Source organism: Pipistrellus hanaki (assembly GCF_964339955.1).
Source record: "Pipistrellus hanaki genome assembly, chromosome: 10".
Taxonomy (NCBI): Eukaryota; Metazoa; Chordata; class Mammalia; order Chiroptera; family Vespertilionidae; genus Pipistrellus; species Pipistrellus hanaki.
In genome coordinates, this window is record NC_140512.1 from 19032650 (window position 1) to 19052999 (window position 20350).

The following is a 20350-nucleotide window of genomic DNA, read 5'->3' on the forward strand; positions in this document are numbered from 1 at the left end:
TTCCTGGCAGTAACCTGTCTGGAGCTGTGCTAGTGGCCAGGCTTTCTCTCAACAAGGATTCTGATTGGGCCTTGTCCAATCCCAGTGGGGTCCATACTTAAGCTATGTATAAACATCTCATTAGAGTATGGGAAAATGGAAACAGTTGTTTTCTATATCTGGGAGAAGACTTTTATCTCTGCTGCCCTTGGTGAATGAATGAATGCCTGACTACAAGACAGAGGTCACCTAAATATCAGGGGATAGAGTAGACAGACAGTTGATAACAGGGCATCAAACAGTAGAATGGAAAAAAAAAATCAAGGTGGGCTAATTTTTTTTATTTTTTATTTAAAAAATATATATATTTTATTGATTTTTTACAGAGAGGAAGGGAGAGGGATAGAGAGCTAGAAACGTCGATGAGAGAGAAACATCGACCAGCTGCCTCCTAAACACACCCTACCAGGGATGTGCCCACAACCAAGGTACATGCCCTTGACCGGAATCAAACCCGGGACCTTCCAGTCCGCAGGCCGATGCTCTATCCACTGAGCCAAACCAGTTTCAGTGGGCTAATTTTTAAAACCCTACCTTCTGATTCTAGGGTGCATGCTGGGAGGAGAGGGCTTGTGAAGAATTGCAGGTCCTCCCCCATACCTCATGAAATACTCTGTTTGCTTCTTATAGAAGCTGGTGTAGTCCAAACATATACCTACCTACTCACTATTTTTAGGGCAAGGCTGGGAGATGAAGGCATTTGGCTTGATTTTGTGTTGGAAGTACGAACTTGGGTCTCTTCAAGGTAAAGAGAACAAGAGCTCACTGCAATGAGTGTATTACTTGTTAAATGGGAAGTGGCCATCTTGATGTGGAATTGGCGTAAGATGTGGATCAGTAGGACAGAGAGTGAGGGACACAGGACCAGGAGGAGGAGTGTATAAATCCATATTCTATGTGTATATATTTATATCTTTTTAAAAATGATTACTTATCAAACTGTGTCCTTTCATTAAGTGAGTTATTTGTTGAGTTTATGCACAAGAGGTCTGATTTATAGGATGACTGTAGTTTTATAATTAGAACTCAACAGGTAGAGGCTCTGTTTCAAGCCCCATACATGGATTAACTAATAAACTTCACAGCTACCACGAGTCGGGTATTATTATTGTCCCCCATTATACAGATCTAGAATGTGATACTGTGAGCTTAAGGAGCACGGTGTAGATTACAGAGCTAGAAGCAAAATTTGCACCCAGGCAGGATGCCTTGAAAGCCTATACCCTAAGTCACACACTATACTGCCCCTTATTATAATCCTCAGTCTAAAGAACTTCTGACAGCTACATGGGGGACATAAAATGGTCAGTCATCTATCTTCACTCAGCCTAGAGCTTGAAAAGCCAAGCTTTAATTTTTGTATGGGTGCATGGGTTCAGGATTAATTATAAATTGAGTTCTATAAAACCTTTTTTGGAATTATTGACTATGGATGTAATTACATAATGACAGAAAATGCTGTAATTATGTCAAATGGCATAATTTGTATAAAAGGGGTACATATAAGAAAATCACTAAATTGCATAATTGTAGCACCATGATGAGGTTGCAAGGTTCCTTGTTAAATTAGATAAAGGTGTGTATAACCATGGAGTGTACAAATTTAAATTTGGTGATGAAAGGAAGGAATTATTTAGATTTTGGCCAGGATAAAACAAATTTCATTTTAAACCTTTTTAAATATATATTTCAAAATCACATTATCACTAAGTGGTTTACTAAGCCCCAATAGGTCTGGTTTTTCCATCTGATATTCTCTGGCCAGATGAGCCAAATCCAAAACACGGAATGCTTGGTGAGGATGCTCCATGGCCCTGACACTGTCAATTCCTCCTTCCGGCTTGGCTCTGGGCTGCCTTGAGAGAAGCCTGGAGCTCAGGCATGTTAAAGGCGCAACAACACTTTATTTTCACATCTTCAGGCCATTTCAAGACATGTTATTTAATTAAGCCAGTTATCACACTTGAAAAGTATGCAAAATTACATTATCTCCATTTTAAAATGAGAAAATCAAGTAGTTCAATATTTCTTCAGTAAAAGAAATAAAAGAAGCATAAAATTAACTCAAGAATTCCCTACTCACTGACTACACTAGGGGCACTTTCTTCAGAGTTGATTACTGTCAGAGGAAAGAAAAGAAGTAGGTAGAGGATGTGAGTCCCTGAGTGTTATTGGACATGAGTCACTTTGCTACTAGTCTCTTCTGGTCCTGGGTTTTGCAAATTGTAGCCAGGGTATTCTAACACATAAAATGGGACCCTGGAAAACCAAGCTTTTTAAGTTTCAATCTAATAGCAAATAAAGATCATTTCTAATTGCAAAGTCAACTTGTTAACCAAACCTTACAAAAAGATTAGTAAGTCCATCAGCCTTCTACACTGGCATCAAAATCACAGGATGATATTGATACATAAAAGGATTAGGCCCAGAGAGGTTAGGTGATGGCAGATAGATCACCAGTGTCTGAAGAAGATTCAGAAGTATGCCTTTGAATGATTGTCAGGTTTGGTCTCACACACACACACACACACACACACACACACACACTTTCGCACACATATATTTAGCTCTGTCTACATTAAAATGTAAATATAAATATAGAAATATATACAGAGCTAAATTTCTTCTGGAACCAATTTAATTTGCAGGTCAAGACCTTTGGGCCTGTCATTTGCATTGTTTCTAAAAATTCCATGTTATAAAGACGATAGTATTTCTGATGGGGGCGGAGGAAAGGTTTCTAATGTACTTTCAGTACACTGTAATGAATAGTGCTCATGCTCATTTTGTAAGCATGCTTATTAAAAAACAGGCAGCAATGCCTTTTTAGGAAAGTAAGATGAACTATTTGTATTTGTGGGATAAATACAAGACATAGGGACACAGGAGATTTGTTTTGACATCACAGAATCTCTGAAATGGAAGAGATTTTGACGTCACCCAATCACCAACTCTTGCTTAATGGAATTATAATAATAACTAGAAATAAAGGAAGAAGCATAATAATTCCAACTTACAGGCTTTGGAGATTTCCATGGAGAAAAGAAACCTGTAATAAAGAAAACAATATTTGAACTTTGAAAATATACCCTACTACCACTTATGGGTGGCATGATATTAAAATAACTGTGAGTCACTTTAAATTAGTAACAGCAAACAGTAATAACCACAAAAAGTTCTAACTTTTATGGGACTGACTTTTCCCCCACTGAGATCTTCTCTAGAGCAGATACCTATTTTATTATCCTAACATCTTAGAGCACATGTGTCAGACACAAGGCCCGCGGGCCAAATCCAGCCCGCCAGGCCTTGCAATGTGGCCCGCACCACGCTGTCATCACTGCACTCAATGTCAGTTTATGACATTGTCAGTTTATGACTGTTCAGTAAACCATTCGGCCCGCGATTTAGGCTGGATTTTAGATTTTGGCCCCTTCTCTGATTGAGTTCGACACCCCTATCTTAGAGTGAGCACAATGTTCTGCCTGAAGAAGCAGCTCAAAGTGTTTGTTAATTGACTCAGCCATGTAACACCAAAACCATCTTTTTTTTTTTCAACTTATTGAGATCTTTTTATTATCACAAATTGTATGACAATTGGACTGACTCTGTGATCCAATGACCATTAAGGTAATTAAAAGCAAAGGACAGATTAATTCCCTTTTCTTTTTTCCTTTATTATTATTTTATCATATGGTATTAGTTTAAAAAAATGATAGTAAAAACATAATGGTGGTAGTGGTGGAGAAGGCTCCTATATTTTGGCCCTAGCAAGCCAAAACATAATCTAGTGTACAAAAGTACTTTCTTTTCATATCATACCTTCCTTCTTTCAACAACTTCACTCACTGTAATGTTAGATGGCATATGATAAAATGCCCAATAATAAATGAAATACTAAAACTATGTCATGTACATATAATTATCACCTTTAAAACGTGGAATTGTACAAAATGGGAATATTTGAAAACTATAACCCATTTATGGAAATGCCTACAGAAATCTAAACACATAATTATCTAGATGTGGAAGCAGTCCAATGAAGGCAATACACAAATACTACTAATTGCATCTCAATGCACTATAGTAAAGAACGTACACTTCATTTTATGAAAAGAGTGAAAGTTAACAATCCACCAAGTCTCAGCTTTCCTTGGAACTCATGGTTAAAAATATTTATTTATTTACTTATTTTCACCTTAGGATATGTTTTTATTCATTTTAGAGAGGAAGGGAGAGAGAGAAACATTGATTTGAGAGAGAAACATTAATTGATTGCCTCTCCTACTCACCCAAATGGGGGCCAAACCCACAACTAGGTATACGCCTTGACTGGTAATCGAACCAGCATCCTTTCGGTATATGGGATGATGCTCCAACCAATCGAGCCACCTGGCCAAGGCCAGAATTAAATTTACAATTAAAGTTTAATAGCCATCTTACTAAGGAGACTGGTAGAATTAGCTCACTTTCTCATATACTCTGTATGTTCTTATCTCTCTTTCCAACTAATGAAGAAAAAATTCTGTTCAAAGTCTGGTTTGATTAATTTAATTACAAGGATTTAATCACATCCTTTTGGGTAATATCTCAGAGTAAAAAATATAGATAAATAAATACATTAATAATCTTTAGTTCAGTCTATAAAATGGCAAAGCAATTTGACTATTAAGTATAAAGTGAAAAGTTTTGTAATTTATTGGAAAATTAGCCATTATTTTCTGTGAGGGATAACATTTATTTGCTGTTTTATGAAATTGCCAGTAACAATTCTTTTGAGAAATGACACTATCTATACATTCTCACAATGCCAAAACATTCAAATATTTCCTCTACTTTCTGTCTGTTATCACCTCCCGGGAGGGCTCGAACAGATTTTTGAGTGTTACTATTTTACTTTTGTTCTAGTCTGGGAGTTTCTTAGACTTTGATACAAATGTATTGAAAATGGTTCCTCTATTATGAAGCTCTCATCTCTACTTAGGACATTATCTTAAAAGATGATTATTTCTTCTACAGAATATGTGTAATCATCTGACCCCTCCTTAGCAGTCATGGTTTAGCAGAACTAAAATGGGCTAAAGGGACACTGGTTAAGATCAGATGAAGAGAGAGGGAGGTTTAATTTGACCATCTGATATCGTAGGCACTTTGGCTTCCAATTCTTTTAAGGCTGTTTCATTCCATCTAACCTCACACCATTGGCATGACCCAGGACTCCTTCCCTGTGCCCATTATGGCAATTTTTCGAGTACTTCGAATGCCGAGTTGTGCAGAAGAGGCATTTTTCTGAGTCATTGTCAAAAAAGAAAAAGAAAAAAGAAAAGAAAAGAAAGCTGCTTGTTAAGGAGCAAGTAATTTTAGGTAGTAAGAAATTGTATCAGAATAGATTCATTTAAATATAAATAGCTTATGTGATCCTTTGTGTTTCTCTGGCAAAGTATCAGTCATGCTGTAAACATTTAAATTATGATGAATAGAAAACATCTATTTTGTATATACTCAATTTGGCCTTATTAAGCCAGAAGGTCAAGTTTTCTACATGATTAAACTTCAATTTTCTGCTCAACTTCATTGGAAGAGCTACAGAAATACTGTAATAGTGGGGGCTGAACTATTATATATTATAAATGTGCAATAATTTTTGTAGAGATGGCTCCTCTAGGAGTATATTCATTCCAATTAACATTAAAATCTCCTAAACAAGATAAAAAATTTTAAATCCTTTTTTCTGCAGTTTTTCTTTTTCTGAAATCATTCTGGTTGGAGATAGATCACAGAAGCAAGATCGGCTTGGTTTGTTGAGACAATTATTTTTGGGCTCCTTATCACCCATCTTCACAGGACACAGAAAGAGGGATATAGTTATCTTTTCTTAAGCCTTTCAGAGATGACGGTCTCTTTATAAAACTAAGTTAAGAGAAAAAGAGTTTTTAAAAAATAAAATAATAGCTCCTTTATGTTTTAGTTTATTTCTGGCTTTTGTTTCCCCCTACTTCTAAACTTCTTTACAGTGGCCCATGTTTTCTATACTGATCATTGATTGGTCTGAATACACATATGAAGATATTAATCCTGATGCTCAAGACAACAAAAGTTGAGGACCCTGAAACATGAGCAGGAACATTAAAGGAAAAAATAAAATGGAAATATTTAGATGCATTTAATAAAAAAGCACAAAACTTGCTCTAGTCAGCAACCATTTAAAAATAAAAACACTGGCCCTAGCTGGTTTGGCTGAGTGGAAATAGCACTGGTCTGTGGACTGAAGGGTCCCTAGTTCGATTCTGGTCAAGGGCACATGCTGCAGTTGCGGGCTCGATCCCCAGTGCAGGAGGCAGCTGATCAATGATTCTCTCTCATCATTGATGTTTTTATCTCTTTCTCCGTCTCTGAAATCAATTAAAAAAAATAAAAATAAAAACACCATGTCCCAGGCAATTTTATTTTTTGAAAATAAAAACACAAACATAATATCTTGCAGGTAATATTCATTCAATTCAGTAAAAAACAAACAAACCACAAAACAAAACCAAACCCAGAAAATATTTAATATTTCCTTTCCTTACCCCTCTCCCCCCCCGGATTGTTTGATTGTCCAGAATCTTGCTTCAGAGAAACCTGAGAACATTCCCTCTGCTAACCACACCGTTGGGTTATGCTGGTTGCCTGTCCATCAGGAGCTTTAACTAGGCTCTCACTTCACAAAGGCCCATTTTTCAAATTGCTGATGACTGTTCAGTAATGTTGCTTTCTCCCAAGAGGAATGTTCCACAGAGTAGCTCTTTTCAGAACCTACTTCTTCTGACACATCATATCCAAAAATGAAAAAAAAATCAGTGTATTTACAGTAGCTTTGAAGGGAGATGTCTTTGTGAGTTATTGGATAAGAACTTTTATTGCTATCACTTACTTATACCAGGCAACAAGATAATGAACTTTCTTGAAACCACTCCGATTCCAATAAGGGATCAAAGAGCAATTTAATCACGGAATTCCATCATGATCAACTTGGAATAACACCAACGCGGTTTTTTGAGATGTCTAAGAATTTCCCCAAAGAGAGTTAAATCTTTCAACATGCCACTATATTCCACTGTGATGCTGCAGTAATAACCTGGCTATTATTGAACAGGTAAGGAGTGAAAGGGGAAACCAGATAACACAGGCAGGCCATTTATACAGTGTGGTCAAAAAGTTGCATTTAACTCTCTCCAAGTCTGTTCCCACTGATGGATGGGGGAAGGGACGGGACCAAAGCAATGTAGACGCATGCCCAGTAAAAGTCTGAATGACATGGAGGCAGGGTGCCTACCTGTTTGCCACCTATACCTGGGAACAAATTAGTGGCCAGGATGGGCACGGTCACTGCAAGCATTCGAAACCTGAATATATAAACTTCCAAACAAGCTAAGTTCACTCTCTCTCTTCTGTCTCTGGTGAGCAGAGTTCCTGGCTCTCCTGTGGTAGGGGGATGCGCTCCCCGCTGCCCACATGGGTCATGGCCATGTTGGGCTCCACACACGGACTAATGGGCTTTAATCTGGCCTGAATGCTGAACCACACCAACTGCAACAAGAGACAGAAACACTGGCCTTCTTTCTGGCTCCTCTGGAACGCCAGCTGTACCTTTTCCATGACTGACTAAAGGGGCAAGGAAGGGACTTTGGAATCTGAGAAATGTAACTCCAATAAAATCTTCCACAACCCGTCTCCACGGGGACTTCTGAAAATGCCTATTTCAGTGACACCCCAAAAGCCTCCACCCTGCTCCCAGGAGCAACAAGGGAGTTTATTCTCTGGTAACATCTTGATGTATTGAACTCCCATCTGCAGGATGCAAAATGGTCTCTTTGTCACCTAAAGTATTTTGCTACAACTGATGACTCTGGTTTTGAAGATTATCGTTACAGTTCCAAGTATTTTAGAAGGGATTCTACAACTACTAAAAATGATAGAGATGCAGGGGGAATGCTTTCTACTTCTCTTTTCCTCCAAGTAACAGAAAAGGAATAGGAATCATTATGAAATAAAGACATTTCACTGAAGATGTCCACAACGTGGGTTATTCAAAGCTGTGTTCTGTTATGCTTAAAAAAGAAGGGAGACAAAGCAACGTGAATGTACTTAATGCTGTTCACTTAAATATGGCTAATATGTGCATTTTATGTTCTGCATATTTTACTATGATTAAAATATAAAGCAATAAAAAAGAAAAGGATGAGGAAGAAAGGGAGGACGGGAGTGCCTGCATATCATATGAGGGTGAGAGAAATTAGAGAACACGAGAGAGAATTTTTTCACAGTCTCTGTGGAATCTTGTGGGAGGAAAAGACCCTCTCCTGCACATCTACCCAGTTGTCTACCCTTTAAGTTATTTTTCCTTATAAAAGGTTGTAAGCAAAAAGGAAACCCCTGTTCCTACTACATTTCTGAAAGTATTTCAGAGATTGCAAGACACTCTTCCAAAAGAGGAAATTTTTTTTTAAAAAATTTAATTTTAAAGTTTTCTAAAGGGGAAAAAAAGCCCCAGCATTTTAGGATCTCCAGTTAGGGCTAATTTGAAGGAGAAAAACACCTCTAACACAGTTAATCTTTATGTTAAAGATCCTCCAATTTTCCCACAGCCTGGCAAATTTTCCATAAAAAAATTCAGCCTTTGGTAAATGTAAGTCAGCAGGGTAATGAATTAACTTTTGTTATTAACTTTTTTTTTTTTCTATTTTTTTTTTTCACTGACTCATGTATTTCTGATTAAAATTCATTAAGCGGGCTAGACCCTGCAGTTCCTTCAGACAATTTGCTTAAGCCATTTGAAATCAGTAAAAGGGCAATTCTTCTTAATGAAACTGACCTGGGCCAAGAACTGACCTTCTATGAAACCAGCGTGGAAGAGTCACTGCTGGTGGTACCTAAACCTCCTATCGCCATGCTTCCACTAAGCACAATAGTCAATTTGCAAAGAAAATGTCAAATTGGCTGCCATTTTTGGCCTGGAGAATCTGTTTTTATGTGGCTTTCTCTGTAACACTTTAACAGTGGCTCTTTCTGCATCTTTTAAGTGGAAGTGTTTTTCTTACAAACACTACAAAAGTGTTTTCAAATGGCCATTTTCCCCTCGCTTTGTTCCTGGTGGACAGAATAACTAGACAATTTCAAGTAATCCTGAAGAGTACCTATAAAGGATAAGGCTGTGCATGTGGTCCTCTGATGACTGAAGCAGGCCCAGGGGAGGGCTTGAACAGGAGTGAAGGAATGGACTGGAAGAAGAACCGTGTCAGGGAGGCTAAATTGAGGTTTGCAGAAAATATTCACAACTACAAAGGCCTTTTCTTTCTAGCCTGAAGAGCAATGAAGATAGAAATGCTCTGTATGTTTATGACACTCTGTGAACAGTTGGCAAAGAAAATGTGGAAGGATATCAGTGCTTGCAAATAAAAATTCCAATTCTGAGAGTAATATTTTTTTATAATGATGAATGTATAATGATGAATGATGAAGTATTTTTTATTTTGAGAAAAACTCTAGAAACATCTTTTTTTATTTATTTATTTATTTATTTTTTTAAAATGGTTTAGGGAGAGGAAGGGAGAGGGAGAGAGAGAGAGACAGGAGAGGGAATCATTGATCGGCTGCCTCCTGCACGTCCCCTACTGGGGATCGTGTTTGCAACTGGAGCATGCTTCCTGACTGGGAATTGAACCAGTGACCTCCTGAGCCACATTGGCCAGGCACAGAAACATCTTTAAGTAGTTTAAGACAGGTTAGATGTCTGTTTTGGTACTTTACATCAATATTAAATGAATATTTATTGAATTATGTCTCACAATCACCATGAATTACAGCAAAAGTGAAACCTTTGATCTTTCCTCCCGAATCTTTTCTTCTCTAGTCCTTATTTTAGTAGATTTCACTTTTTTCTTTCAATAGCTCCCTTGTCCTACCTTTCTCCAAGTTTTTAAGACAGGAACATGAAAGCCATTCTTAAAATCCCCCCTCTCTAACTTCCTTAGCATCAAATTCTTTGTTTTCTATTTCCAAAAACCATTTCAAATCCACTTCTCTCCATCTTCACAGCCATCATTGTAATCCACCCGGCTCCCCATTTCTTTCCTGAACAGAGCAACAGCAAATTTGCTGATGTCACAGAATCTGATCATGCTTAAAAGTCCTTCAATGGATTCCCACTCCATTTAATGTAGAACACAAAACCTATATGTACCTGTATAAATTTCCCTCCCAAGTATTGTTCCCTCCCAATTACTTATTCCCAAGACACCTCATGGGTTACTCTTCTTTACTCACTCACGTTCCCTAAGTCAGGTTTCTAACCACAGGGCCTTTGCACAAGTTCATTTCACTTGCCTTCCCTTTGTCACTCTTCACACAGCTAACTCTATCTCCTTCTGTATGTGTCAGCTGAAATACTACTCCTCAGGAAAGATGTCCCTGACCTTCCACTAAATCAAAGTTCTCTATTATAATATTTCATTGCATCTTGTATATTTCTTTCTATGGCACCCTTCACTATTTGTAATTATGTTTATGAAATCATATACCTAATTATATTTGTGAAATCGTTAATTTAATGGCCATCTCCCCAATAGAGTATAAATTCCATTTGGGAAGGGATCATTTCTATTTGTTCACAATGTACTCCCAGTACTTAGCACAAGCTGACACAGTAGATACTTTAATAGATACATTTGAATGAATTAATAATAGTAGAGAAGTGTGAAAAGAGTAGAGGAGACCACCTCACTTGGGAAAGCTAAGGAGGCATGGTGATTGCTGGGGGTGGAAGAGCAGTATCATGGAGAAGGTGAAACCTATGAAGACTTCTGTCTTTGAACATGGATGGATGGTGGTGTCATTAGCAGAGGTAAGAAACACAGGAAAGAGGCTTCCTAGGGTGAAGTCCAGCAAGTTGGGTTACGGGAGAAATGACTCTCAGGTGCTTTTGGGGAGTCTGGTTTCAAATGTCATTTGAAATACATTTTGAAGTTTGAACCAAGGTGAGTTTGGTTTCAGTCATGTAGTTGTTGGCTCTATTATCTGGTAGTCAGCAGAGGTATCTGGTTAGAGATCTAAAAAGTCAGGTTAAACTTAAAATAATGAAACAAAGTTGGATAGCATGAAAAGAGAACTCCTGAGGATGTGCAGAAGAATGAACGGAGTGTCTGAGAAGTAACAGAGAGCCAAGTAAAGAGAAAGGCTCAAGACGCAGTAAAGGAAAATGTTCATAAAACAAGGCTTTCAGTGGTTCGTCCAACAGCAGGGTCACCTGTGGCCTCCATGGGAGCAGTTTAATGGCCACAACAGAGGCAGAAATCAGGGGGTGTGAGTGAGTGGGAGGTGAAAAAGTGAAACTGAGAAATGGCTATGAGACTAAGAAACAGTGTCATAGTGGCTATGGGTGTATATAACCCCCACAAAGGGGAGCTTTCTTTTGGTATAAGCAGGCTTACATTCAGATGAGAAGGTTTCTGAACAGAGACAGTGTCTGAAGATTCAGGAGGAAAGTGGATAGTTGCCGAAATGATTTCATGAGACAAGAGAAAATGGCATCTAAGGCATAAAGTAAGAAATCAATCTTTATTTTTTATTTTATTTTTATTGTTTGAAGTATTACAAATAGTAGTAGATATGTCTCCTTATTTCTCCCCATTGACCTCCCCCAGCCTCCCCCACCCCCCAGTACATGCCTTCACCCTCCCACCTCCAGTCTCTTGTATCCACTGGTTATGCTTATATGCATATGTACCAGTCCTTCTGTTGATCTCTTACAACCCCACCTCCCCCCAAGAAATTAATCTTAATTGAGAAAGAAGAACATCCAAGTTCTTATCAAGAGGCTGGGGCACATCCGTGTGGGGGATCTACTCTAAAAGCCTGGGTGGGACTGCATGGGACAACTTACAGTGGCCAAAATGGGGACATTTAATGGGGGGTTTGTAGGAGTTGGTTATGCAGGGAAACTGGAGGAGAGAACAAACACAACCTGTGTGGGAATGTTTGGTTCAGGGGAGTGAAGCAAAGACGTAAACAGAAAAGCCATTTCTGAGACAGTACAGCAGAGAGGACATGCACACAGCACATGAGGTAGAAATGGTTCCAGTGCCAGTTCCACCTCTCACTGATTCTGTGGTCTTTCATACACACGGGAGGGCTTTTGCTACCGGGACTAACTCTTGGGCTCTGAGTGAGACCCTGGGCTTGCTTTGTGGCTCACATCTGGGTGACGGTGAGCAAGTCCTCCGTCTCCCTAAGGCTCCGATTCCTCGTCTGTGACAAAGTGAAAGTTACAATAGGAATTACTTTAGTGAGCACTAAATAATCATGCACTTTATATTTTATCAGTATAAAGTGGTGCACGGTTCCATTTAATGCTTTTGATGCATTTTGAATTCTTTTTCTATAAATTAAAGGCCTGATTTTCAGAAAGGTGTCCAACAGTTTTTATTTTATTTTTTGTCACAACAAATGCATATTATTATTTTGTGCTTAGCTGTGTTAGGTTTTTTTGTTCCTTTGAGCTTCCTTTAAGGTTCTTTTAAGCTGCCCTTTGCTCTATGGACTATGCCTTTGATTTGCTTAAAACAAAGCAAGTCACTGTTTACATCCCACTGAGGTTTTCCATTAAGTTCCCTACATTTGTAGGGAAGCAGGGCAGCCCACACCTGCCGCCAGCCTCACCTTCTAGGCTAAGAAAGGCCTACTGATCTCTGGGTTTCTCATCCTGTAGGGAATCAAACCTCTCGGGGATGAATGATTCCAGCACTGGCCCCAACACACGCTCGGTGTCCCTGTCACAGACATTCCCAGTCATTACAGCCCGTTCCTCAGCCCTCAGTGCCCTGCTCCACCCACTGCCACTCTCACCTGTCACCCCCTGAGGACCACCTTATGTTCTCCTGTCTGAAATGTGAGCACTGCCCTGTCCTGTTTCTTTCAACAGCTCCCTTTCTTCCACTAAACACCTTGCATTTTAAAATATATATTTGATTGATTTCAGAGAAGGAAATAGAGATTGAAACATCAATGATGATAGAGAATCATTGATTGGCTGCCTCCTGCACATTCCAAACTGGGGATGGAAACCTTCCCTGGTCCCTCCCTTATACCCTCCCCTGGCCAGCAGGCCCCCAGTGGCAGAGTAGCACTGAGGGAAGGAGAGGGGGAGGTGGGGAATCATGGGGTGGTGGGGCACTGAGGGCAGCATCGGCGTCTGGTGTCTGTTCTTTCCGCACCTGGTCCGGCCACCATCACCTCCTCTCCGGACTCCCTCCCCTCCCCCCCGGGGCCTTCAGGCCCTGATCAACCTGATTCTGATCAGCCCTGATTGCCTGCCAGGCCTAGGGACCCCACCCATGCATGAATTTTGAGCACCGAGCCTCTGGTTGTATAATATCTTCTTTGGCCTGTTAGATGCTTTACAAATTGCTAGAATATTCCTGGGTGTGAATTTCTCCTAAAGAATTCTTCCTGGAATATAGTGAGTGTATTTGCTTGAGGTTTTCTTCGAAATCTTTCCACATAAGATGAGTCTGAGCCCCTACCTGCAGCATCAGCTTTACCTGGGGGCTTGAGAGAAATCCTGAATCCCAGAGCCCAGATCCATTGAATCAGGTCTGTAATTTATCCAGGTCCCAGGAGGGTCACATGCACAGGTGAGACGTACTGCTCAGAGGACATTCTATTATCTGTAGATTTCATCTTGACTGCTTCTTTTTTTCAGTTTCTCTCTTTCACTTCTTTGAACTTTTAATTTCTTCAGCCATCTGTATATTTACTAAAGTGGGCCAGGCCTCTTCCTCTCTGCCAGAGGGCTATCGTCCAAGCTCTTGATTCACACATCACTTCCATTCCCCGCCTCTAGTAACTCGGACAGCACCCCCACCCCTCAGTTTGTCCTCATATTTGAGATGCCGTATATAAAACAAACAGCTTTACTGATGGGAAAGTGTCAAGCACGTGACTGCTGCTGAGATGAATAAAGCTTGAGACCTGCTGCTCCGTAAGGGCAGAACTCCTCAGCTTGACCTCTACGTCATTAGTTTTTGGCAGTATCAGTTTTACCTTTTATTGTTTCTTTTCTTTCTTTCTTTCTTTTTTTTTTTAAATATATTTTATTGATTTTTCACAGAGAGGTAGGGAGAGAGATAGAGAGCTAGAAACGTTGATGAGAGAGAAACATCGACCAGCTGCCTCTTGTACACCTCCCCACTGGGGATGTGCCTACAACCAACGTACATGCCCCTGACCAGAATCGAACCTGGGACCTTCCAGTCCGCAGACCGACGCTCTACCACTGAGCCAAACCAGTTTTGATACCTTTTACTGTTTCTAATGAACGTTTTCATTTTCCGAGGTTAATTCCAAACCCCCAGGTTTGTTTATTATGGCCTTTGTACGTCATCAAGCATCACTTTGCCTGAATTTCGCTTTTCAGGCTGCTCTGCTCACTTCTGTTTTTTTTAAATGTTACATCTTCTCGCTTCTGAGGATTCCAGGCATGTTTTCTCAGTTTCTTCTGTGTTCTGCAGTAAGTCTGTTTCATAATCATGCTCTTCCTCCTAGTCTTCAAGGCTAATTGTAATTGTTCCTTTCTTACATGCTTACTTATCTTAGTATAGGCTCTATGCTGGCCTTACATTTTTTTCCATTCATGTAATCAGGGGAGGTTTATCCAGAGTCAGGCTCCTGGCCTCCGTGGCGGCCCATTGGGGTGATGTGTGAAATAATACCCAGGTTGGCTTTCACACAACAGTGGGCGCATGTGCACAGCTTGCTGCCAGACTCTCATTGGCAATGGTGTCGTATAGCTTTGCTGGACAGTGGGGAGATCTTCTCTTAACACAACTTCCTAATCCTCTTTGTTTGATTTGGGGAGAAAAATCCATGTTATGAAGAATTTGAAATAGTTTCTATATACTTTCCCCCAAGGCTTCTTTCTTATAGCTCTGCCACCATTCATGATGCTCAATGTAATTGCATCACCTGCCCAGGAGACAATTTGTCACCACCATGTCCTCTCCATTTTCTGCTCTGCTGTGGTTTGGTCTGAGATTTCAGAATTCATTGAAAGACAGTACCCATGAACAAAAGTGACTGATTATTTAGTGAGGAGGAGGTTAAACACAACTCTGCCTTATACAGCAGTTCCCAAGTCTTATGGCTACAATCTGAGAATCCATGACATTTTCCTTTTCGTGTCTTCTTGGCACTTTCTGGGATGTTGTAAGAAAGCATATAGGAGATTCTTTGGATGGATGCTATTTTAAAAGAGAACTTCTTAGTAGCATAATCTGTTAATATAAAGAATAATTGTATCTCTATTTTTCTATATATCATATACACTGAGTGGCCAGATTATTATGATCTCTGGACACTTAATAATCTGGCCACTCAGTGTATATCCTATATAATAAAAGGCTAATATGCAAATTGTCCCCTCAACCTGGAGTTCAACCAGCAGGTAGGCTAGCCAACCACCCATGTCCCCTCCTTGTGGCCAGGCTGGCTGGACCCCATCCATGTATGAATTCATGCACTGGACCTCTAATATATATACACACATTGAGTGGCCAAATTATTATGTGTTCAAAGATCATAATAATCTGGCCACTCAGTGTATATTATTTATAAATGAAGGACTAAAATATAGGCAGAGCTGATACTTGTTTATTTCCTGTTTTGACTAACTTAACCAGCTAAGGTTTGAGATAATAAATCTTCATTGAAGGTTCTGGTTTCCCTGATTAGCATCACTTAGGGGAGAGAAAGGGCAAATATCAGCATCAGATTACCCTTCAAATGTGTTTTTCAATAATCAAAATTACAAGACAGAGATAAAAGTAAATTTGTTTGCTTTGTGGTGTGAATCTTGGTGTAATTGAGTTTGTTCATTTATCTCCCCCACATCTCTAGGTTCCCAGGTTCTCCTGTGGACCTCCCTAGAGAGGAAGGGAAGACAGTTGTAATGGGTCTGCTGCGGAATGAAGAGCAGAGCCCACATCTCAGCTGCTGGGTCACCAGGGGGAACCTCATTGACTGCAATTTGGAAGTCAATGTTTTACATAACCTGAAACATGCCATTTTAATTGTGGGTTCTCCCACAGTAGATCCTGAGATGAGGACTTGGGTAACGCTAGGGAGCACGAACGAAGAGTGAGAGTGAATCTGGGAAGTGAAATACTCTAATGAGCAGATAATCACTGGGAGCACCTGGGACCCAGTCCCCCTGTGGATCCTCTGGGAAACCATGGGGAACACACACCACTGCCTTACTTCTGAGGAATGGCGAGGCCCGGGCCTGTGTGCTCCCACAGATCTCCTCTCCCATGGGGGATAAGGATTGCTGCTCACTGGGTATTGCTCTCCCAGAGATTTAACGTTCCCACATTTCTGGGTTGTCCTTGCTTAAGGCTGAGGGATAGGGTAGTACCAGAGAAAGTTCTCAGGCAGAGATAAGAGACTATGGTGCTCAAGGCAGAGCTCAGCTTGCTGAGAGTGCCCACAACAGCCTGTGAACTCGGGCCGATCAGAAGATACCAAGTGGCAGAACAGGCAAACCATATTTGTGGTGGGAGGAAAACCTAAATAAATATGCACTTAAAGTGGTTATTTTGGGGAACGAAGGATTTACATAGCGTTAAAATGGAGAATTTTAACTCTCATATCAGTTCTAACCCACTGGCTGCCTGGAGTTTGTGTTGAGGAGAGAATTCTCAAAAGGCTCAGCAGGAAATCGTGTCTTCATCAATTAACCTCTCAGACATGGGAATGGGAGGACAGAAGGGAGGCATGTGAGCCATGTATGTGCCATCCTGCCTTAAAGTAAAGACTATTTTTTCTTCCTCTAAGAGCTGAGTGAGTCACCCCTAATGAAATATAATAAATTCTTCTACAGATGTGACCTTTTGAAATGCACAGCATGTGGAGTATCTCCAGTTGATGGGAGAATTCTCCAATTATTAATGTTATGAATAAGACTGGGGTAATCTTCACAGGCACAGCAGCTAGAATAGGCATTAGCTTTGTCATTCTGCTATGTTTCAAGTAAACATGCAATTTTTTTTCTCACTGATATGTAAAAAAAATGAAAGTCATACTATTAACTGGAAAATATAAGAAAGACAGGCAGCGTGCAGTGCTGTCATTGCCTGATCACAGCATCAGAGCTGAGACAGTGTAATTCACCGGGGGGAGAGGGAGGTGTGTGGGGGAGAATATCTGTTTTATTTTTTTAGCAAATTCTAGTTATGTGACTACGGATGTGTTAATGAATTAGGAGGAAGAAATCCTTTCGCAATGTGTATGTTTATTAAGTCACCACGGTGTACAGTTTTTCTCATTTATACCTCAATACAACAACAAAGAAAAGACCTTGAAGGAAAAAAAAAATCAAGCCATTAAATTAAGTGGGGGAAAGGGTGTAGTACATCTGTCATATAAGGTATTTGAACCTGCTTCCCTGCCCTCATCCCTTGGTTAACTCCTGTTTATTGTTTAGATCTTGGTCATGGGGTCACTTCAGGGAAGGCATCCTGGACTCTACACCAAATCCTATGACCACAGGGTCTCACTGCTCCACAAACCTCTCTTCAACCCTCCTCTTGCCCCCCATTTTCACCGCTGAGGTCACTATGGTAGAGGGATGACTTCTTTTGATGAATAGTTCTCCCCCCGCCCCCCCCATGAGTCTGAAAGTTCCCTGATGGCAGGGGTTGATCTATATTTTTGTTCATTATTGATCCTCCAACTCCTAGTACATTACCCAGTATAAAGTAAATGCTCCCTAAATATTTGTTGACTAAAAAAATGTCAAAATGCATTTTTACCAATCCTTAGAGTTTAATTTCTCTCTGAGAAAAGTTTCACATTTATTTAGCAGTTTATCATTTTAATGGCGTTTGGGATATATTGTCATATATTCTTTATGAAATCTCTGAGGATGCAGGAAGGAATGATTACACACATCCTACAGAAGAAACTGAGCTTCTGACAGTGTCCTGCTTGTAGGCACGCAAGAGCGAGGTGACAGAACCAGGAATCAGCCCACTTCCTCTCTGATTCCAACTCTAGAGTTCATTTCCCACAAACAGTGTGTCATAGCAGGATGACAGGTTATTATGCAATTAGCAGACTAGCTAATTGCTACGATCTTGTCTTAAAACCTTTCAGATCAGCATATAGACTTGCAATATCTATTTGGTGTTGCTTGTTGATTTTACATTCAGTGGAGCGAAATGACCAGCAGCAGTTACCACCTGGCCCATGACACTAGGGGCTGTGGTGGTAGAGGATGAATTATTAGGTGCATCATGACCTACTATGTATTTACTTGCTCCTTAGAGACACCACCAGAAAGGGCATCATTCCAAGATGCATTTCTACTTAGGAAGAAAAGAAACTCACATATATTCATAAAATGAACTCAATAAAATATATAATATTTTATTGACATCAGAGAGAAAGGGAGAGGGAGAGAGAGAGAGATAGAAACATCAATGATGAGAGAGAATCACAGATCAGCTGCTTCCTGCACGCTCCCTACTGGGGATCGAGCCCGCAACCCAGGCATGTGCCCTCAACTGGAATCAAACCTGGGACCCTTCAGTCTGCAGGCTGATGCTGTATCCACTGAGCAAAACTGGCTAGTGCAAAAAGTTACTACCTTCTAATTAGAGACCTGTGAAGTCCTACACAAGACTGGATAATTGGAAGGGCAGGATAGACACACATCTGGGACTGAAGGAGCCAGATGTGCTGGACAAAGAACAAAGCTCTACATAAAGTTCTCCCAAATGTCATTGAATTATCTCAATTTATAGATGACAAATGAAGGGACATCTCTGGGCTGTCAGCAATATGCCATGCTTGGGTCCTAATACATGTATAAGTTGCTTGCATTTTGCAGCCAGAGAGGACCTTACAGTCATTCCACTCTTCATTTCACAGAGGTAGACAAAGAGTGTGTCTCATAGAGCTGATTACTTAACCACTAGGTGTGTCTGAGCATCAGGAGTGAAGTAAATCTTTCAGCGAAGGGATAAATCTGCTCATCAACTCCCTTCCCAGTAGCTGACCTCTAAGCTAAAAACAACAAAACAAAACATGCTTTGTTTGGATTTGAATCTTAAGAAAATTAGTGAGGGCAGGGACCACATTTTGCACTGGCAGAACTAACTTTATTGTCGACAATTAACTCTTGGTGACCCCACAGTAAATATTTTTCAGTTGAATTGATTTCCATTAAGTTGTCAGCTTAGTTTTGAGTAATTTCCCATTCTCTTTAAGTCACTTAAAAAAAAAAAGCCTACAAAAAAAAAAAATTCAGGCTTTCAGATTTCTAGCAACCTTGCTGACTATCTAAAAATAAATAGGGTTTGAAAAGCTGGTTTGCTTTCTGAAGCCACATTCATTCTCGTTCTCACCTTGGATTCTACACACAGCTTTCCTGGGGACTGGGTAGGCTGCGTCGAGATAGTCTCCTAATGGAATTAACCAGTCAGGAACTGTGATTTATGGTCAGAACCAGTGGATTACAGCCCAAAAGGCGCCTCTCCACAGCTGGCACTCAGCTCCTACTGAATCTGGTGCTTCATCACCGTTGACATTTCATGCCTCCTCTGTCCTCATCCACCTCCCACACGAGGGGGAACTGGAACATTATCTTCCTTCCTTGCGGATGAAGGTCAAACTATAACTCCAGCCGCAGTTCCTGCTGACGAGCTGCTCTGACTAATGATGACTAATGTTTTACGGAGGAGCATGGAGAACCTGCAGAGGCTACCTCTTTAATGAGATCAGGGTTCACGTCTCAGTCCTTATTCCTCACTTTACACGTGTTCCCCTGGGGTCTCCTTTCCTCTCATGGCGTTAGTTTCTGTCCGCATGAGCATTTGTAGTGTTGTCTTTCTAATGTTGACCTCTACTATTTATACTCCCCAGCCCCAAAGTGACCCTTACTTCTCACTCAATCATTTCCCCACTCATTCACCTCCTTATTGATCATGAAACAAATAGCTATGAAATAACCACTGCAGCCCCAGCATTATCTATCTGGACAAATTACTTGCTAAAACAAAGGTGATACTTGATTTTGCCGCATCTGCAACACCTGCTTCCTATGTCCCCGCCCCCTTTTCTCTCCTCTCAATGACACATTCCCCAGACTAAGCTTACTTATCCCAGGCTTCTTCTATTGTTTAAGACTTCTAAATGTGTTTCTAAATCAGCCCATCCTTCCCCCAAGGTCTAGCCCAAGTGTCCATCAGTATCTACACCGACAGGAGATGAGCAGGTT

At 40.3% G+C, this 20350-nt stretch overlaps 1 protein-coding gene across 8 annotated transcripts in view; it reads right to left on the minus strand.

Annotated features, from left to right (window-relative positions):
* MAGI2 (membrane associated guanylate kinase, WW and PDZ domain containing 2) overlaps nucleotides 1-20350 on the minus strand; it is a 1098541-nt gene that overhangs the window by 150036 nt on the left and 928155 nt on the right. For all 8 annotated transcript variants that reach the window (XM_084897036.1, XM_084897035.1, XM_084897034.1 and 5 more), the window contains one exon: nucleotides 3057-3088. In XM_084897036.1, the coding sequence (XP_084753162.1) occupies nucleotides 3057-3088 (32 nt within the window). The remainder of the gene's footprint in view (nucleotides 1-3056; nucleotides 3089-20350) is intronic.